This window comes from Solanum dulcamara, chromosome 12 (assembly GCF_947179165.1).
Source record: "Solanum dulcamara chromosome 12, daSolDulc1.2, whole genome shotgun sequence".
In the NCBI taxonomy this organism is placed as follows: Eukaryota; Viridiplantae; Streptophyta; class Magnoliopsida; order Solanales; family Solanaceae; genus Solanum; species Solanum dulcamara.
Window position 1 is genome coordinate 63,170,707 of NC_077248.1, and position 5,146 is coordinate 63,175,852.

Below are 5,146 nucleotides of genomic sequence, written 5' to 3' on the forward strand. Positions count from 1 at the left end.
TTCTACAAGTCATTATTTCAGTTCTTAAGTTTTTTGTTTGAATTTGATGAATAATTTTGTTTATTAAAATCTAGGACTTGTGAACTTTAAATGCCTTATTGTTTTATTTTTCTATATAATTTTTAATCTTGAATTTAATTAAAACGGATGTAGACTTTGATAACGGATATGACAAGATATGTTGTTCAGACTTTTTAAAGATGTTGCATGGCAGTACATAGCATCATAAATTATGATTCATAATGCATAAACTTCATAATTCTGATTGAAGGCTATGATTGATCACTTCAATCAAATCTCAAAAAGCCTTGAGCCATGTATCATATATATATTTGCTAAATGTATAACTAAATAACACAAAAGGTGTGTTCAGTATCCAATTTTCCCATGGTCAAAACATTTCCCTTGATACCAAACACACCCAAAATCATTAACATTTCAGCAAAATAGCAGATATCATCTACCAACTATAACACTAATTGTGACATTATTTGAGGAAAAATCCTTCTTCTCATTCCATATTTCTGCATCTTCATATCTTCTCATTGAAGTATAAGTAGGTTGCCTAGGCAAGGGCAACTGTATATTGTCCGTCTCCAACATTAACACGATGGAAGATATGCTCGGTCTGTGAACTGCCATGTCTTGCACACAAATAAGTGCTAAGTGTATGCATCTCAATGCTTCATCATGTTGACACTCGTCCCAAATAGAACGGTCTACTAAGTCCATCGGTGTACCTTCATCCCACTTCTGCCATGCCTGAAAAATTTGTAACGGTAGGATTCTTTACGAGACATGAAGCCTTTCACTTCACAACAGACATTGAAAAGTAGTGATTTTGACTTACATAACCAATAATGCCTGAGTGTTCATCTGAACGAAAGCTTGTGTTCATCCGTCCACAGATGATCTCCAGTAATAGTACACCAAAGCTGTAGACATCAGATTTTCCAGAGAACAAGCCTTCCATTGCATATTCAGGAGCCATATATCCACTGATTTAAGTAAAAAAAAAAAACGTCGATGGAGTTAGTTCTTTGACCAAGTTAATGGATCATTAGTATCTCTTAATGGTTTAAAATTTGATTGATACTCACTATGTACCAACTACCCTATTTGTATTTGCTTCATTTTCATTTCCACCAAATATCCTAGCCATACCAAAGTCTGAAATTTTCGGGTTCATATCTTCATCTAGCAAAATGTTACTAGCCTTTAAATCCCTATGGATTATTCTGAGTCGCGAATCTCTATGGAGATACAGGAGCCCTCGAGCAATCCCTTCAATAATGTTGAAGCGTTTCCTCCAGTCTAATTGAGCTTGCTTAACAGGATCTGTGAAAGATTCACCAACCAAAATAATTGTAAGGGATCAATCTCACTATAGATGAAATAATTTTACAATTTGTAGCATATCCGAAGTACTAACCAAATAGAAATGAATCTAAACTTTTGTTGGCCATGTACTCATAAAGAAGCATCTTTTCTTCTCCTTCAATGCAGCATCCCACAAGTCTAACAAGATTTCTATGTTGTAATTTGGCGATTAGCTTGATCTCATTCTTGAATTCCTCCAGACCTTGTCCTGACTTTCTCGAAAGCCTCTTCACTGCAATTTCTAAACCACATAGTAGTTTTCCCTAAAGATAAATTAAACAAACATCGACGTTAGTTTAAGACAATAAAGCCTCATACTTCTCTAGCAAATTAAGACACACTTGTCAATTAGATTGAAGTCAACCTTGTAGACAGGGCCAAATCCCCCTTGTCCCAGCTTGTTTTCATTAGAAAAGTTGTTCGTAGCTGCTGCTACACCGCTGAAACTGAAGAATGTAAGTTCTGAACCACTTCCATGATGCCCTTCAATACTCAAGTCTCCTGCTCCTGATGTGTCCTGAGAAAACTCTCTGCTCCTAGTTGGCTCGCTTGTCTCCATTTGGTTGATCCTATTGGATGCTGAAAATGGGACATTGAAGATGTAGGTACACTACATAACACATATGACTGTTGTAAAACACCAGCTATTTTGAAATTTTACCTCGCTTTTTGACTTCGTACTTGCATAGTAGCAAAATTGCCATACAAACAAGAAAAGCCCCGGCTACCATAACGGATATTACCACAATTTGGACTGTCCTGTTGCTATCAGCTGTTTCAAGAAAGTTTGTAATGAGAACATCTAAAACGATTGTATGAATACCAACAGAAAAATTAGAACACATTTTACCAAATTCAGAACTAGCAAGGCGAATATAGAGAGTGTTTCCGCCTTCCTTAAACTGCTGCATATCGACCAAATCTCCACTCCATGTCATGCAACTGATTCCGCTAACAAAAGCATAAGCAATACATGAACAATTCTCAAGGCACTTGCTTTGACACTCGTCGATATTTTGTAACTCTGCAGTATCAGCAAAATCCGGTAACTTGATTCTCTCAATCTCAAAGAATCCGTCCCTCTTTCCACCATCACTCTTCAAGACAGTGTTATTTCCCCTGCATTCCAGTTCTTTCCTCCTAACACACCCTTCTGACCAGTTTCTTGCATTCCACTGTCCCAAATCTTTCGGTACAAATCCAGCTAAACAAATGCATTTTGGGGAATCGTTGACATCACATTTCGCGAAATTCCCACATAAGTTATACAAGTCACAATCACCCGATGGATGAGACTGTATTATGCTCCATTTCTCCCTATCTTTATCCCACCTTTGTTGTAGCTCGTATCCGCTTGGACTTATATGGAACCTCACCACATCAGAAAGATTTGCTGCGGTGTAAGTGAAATATAGTCTATCCCCTTCATTGTAAAGCTTCAAACCATGTGCATACGCAGCCTTCATATCTGGAACACCTGTGAATATGCTTCCATCCCAATATCCACTTCGCCAACGTCTGTCTGGTCCATCCCAGATCACAATTTGTGGTGATCCACGAGGATTAGCTCCTAAGGAGTACCTGTTGGAAACATAATTCAGTAAATAAAAATAGGCTCTTAGACTTTTAGCTTTCAAATAAGATGTCACAAATGCAACATCGTATTAGAGCAGACATAGTTCTTAGGTTCGAATCTCACTGCCACTTGTATCAAAGATTCAAGAAGCACGTGAGGGGTCGTGTTAAAAACAAAAATAGTAAAGAAAAACGTGTTTTCAGCTTAATCTTTTGGATAAGATGTCACAAATGCATTACTATATCAGGGCAAGCAGAGTTCTTATGTTCGAGTCTCACTACCATCCAATATCAAAGGTTCAAGAAGCATGTGAGGGCTCCTGTTAAAAACAAAATTAAGTAAAGAAAAACTTGTTTTCAGCTTAATCTTTCAGATAACTCTGCTTAGGTTCAAATCTCACTATCACCCATTATCAAAGATTCAAGAAACACATGAGGGGTCGTGTTAAAAACAAAATTAAAGAAAAACGTGTTTTCAACTTAAAACTTTTAGATAAGATGTCACAAATGGATTACCATATCAAGGCAAGAAGAGTTGTTAGGTTCGAGACACACTGCCACCCAATAAAAAGATCCACGCAACTCTGCTTCTTTTCCTATCTATAGGAAGGAGACTGCTACTCACAACTACTAGCTATCCATCTAAACCACGATAGCGAAGGCTCAAAAAAAAAGATTGAATGAGGTCATCAACATTGAATAATCATAGTGAAATCAAATAGTCCGTGACTTACTAGCGACACTTCTTCCTTTCCACTTTCCAAGAGTCAACACATGAGGGGTTGTGTTCAAAACAAAACTAAGTAAAAGCCTAAGTTGCACGGACTCTTCACTTTCGATGTCGGATTCTCCAAAAATACACTACTTTTGGAGAATCCGACACGAGTGCGGCATCGAAAGTGAAAAGTATACTTTTGAGAATCCAACAGCACCCATTGCCATTTTTGAAGAGTCTGAGCAACATAGGTAAAAGCGGACTCTCAGCTTAAGCTTTAAGATGATATGTCACAAATGCATCATGGTATCAAAGAGTTCTTAGGTAGGAGTCTCACCACCACACATTATAAAAGATTCAGACTGCACGTGAGGGGCCATGTTCATAACAAAATTAAATAAATAAAAGCTTATTATTATTTTTAATCTCTAAAACAAGTTTAAGTTTTCAGATAAGATAAGATGATCACACGATACAAGATTACGTACCTTCCAGGTGAAGGATTAGTTTCACTAGTCCAAGACCTCAAAACTTGATCCATATAAAATTTCATTCCTGGCAAAAATGTATCTGTAGGATGATGGAAACTCTGCCACAATTCCTTGTTATTGCTATTAACTATGATAAGATTGCCATCATCTGAAAGGAATGCTGTACAATTCTGTCTCTCATTTCGTGCGGTCTGTGACTTGCTTGTAGAAACATTTGTAGTCCACATTAAATTGCCATGACCATTTTTCACCACAAAATTCCCATTTTTATCAATAGTAAAAGTACCATTTTTATCAAAAATTGGTTTGTCTCTGTTTGCAACCCAAACAAATGAATTGAATGGACCATCTACATACCATATACCAAGAAACCTTTGATTATTAGAAACATTTGGACTAAAAAATCCCAAAATAAATTCCTTTTTTGGAGAAATTAAGATATCACCATCTCTTAAAATTTCACCTTTTCTAATTTTATTGGATGTACAAGTACAACATTGGAAGTTGAAATAAAAAACAGTAAACAAAAAAATGCACCAATTGGAAATAATGATATCACTGGCCATTCAAGAATTGAAATTGCAAAAAAAAAAAAAATTATAGAGATTTGAAGAAGAAGAAGGGGGGGAAATTGTAGCAGAGAAAGTATGAAGAATTTGAAGGCTTATTTTGGCAGGCTGTATGAATTTAATGCAAACGCCTAGAGAAAGATTGACTTGAAAAAAAATGAAATTTTGTACTTCAAAAAATCTTGATGACCAACCTCCTTATGGTCCCACATGTGCACTTTTGGAATTTTATAAAATTTAATTTAATATATATGGACTGTATAAATAAAAAATTTAGAACCGTATTTTAACATGTGATTAAGAAGTTAGTTGTTCTATTTCTATTTTTATTTTTATTTTTATTTTAGGTTAATGATTTTACTTATGCATTTTTATTTGTAATTATTTTTTAAGTGGTCTGAGTCTTTTTTTCATAA

The 5,146-nt window shown here is 35.7% G+C and overlaps 1 protein-coding gene across 1 annotated transcript; it reads right to left on the reverse strand.

Annotated features, from left to right (window-relative positions):
* Window positions 1–268: 268 nt before the first annotated feature.
* LOC129875833 (G-type lectin S-receptor-like serine/threonine-protein kinase B120) lies at window positions 269–4,727 on the reverse strand. The gene is made up of 8 exons (XM_055951059.1): window positions 4,159–4,727; window positions 2,231–2,961; window positions 2,042–2,152; window positions 1,745–1,959; window positions 1,433–1,643; window positions 1,101–1,338; window positions 851–998; window positions 269–762 (listed from the first exon to the last, which is right to left on the reverse strand). Exons 1-8 carry the CDS (start codon window positions 4,725–4,727, stop codon window positions 457–459), a joined length of 2,529 nt encoding a protein of 842 aa, XP_055807034.1. The 3' UTR covers window positions 269–456.
* Between the last annotated feature and the right edge of the window lie 419 nt (window positions 4,728–5,146).

Bases quoted from the DNA above. Each gene is read 5' to 3' on its own strand.
- LOC129875833 (XM_055951059.1), bottom strand. From the start codon at position 4,727: ATGGCCAGTGATATCATTATTTCCAATTGGTGCATTTTTTTGTTTACT. The intron at 999-1,100 runs GTGAGTATCAAT...TACTTAAATCAG, and splicing joins AATAGGGTAGTTGGTACATA to TGGATATATGGCTCCTGAAT. The intron at 763-850 runs GTAAGTCAAAAT...CAAATTTTTCAG, and splicing joins ACTCAGGCATTATTGGTTAT to GCATGGCAGAAGTGGGATGA.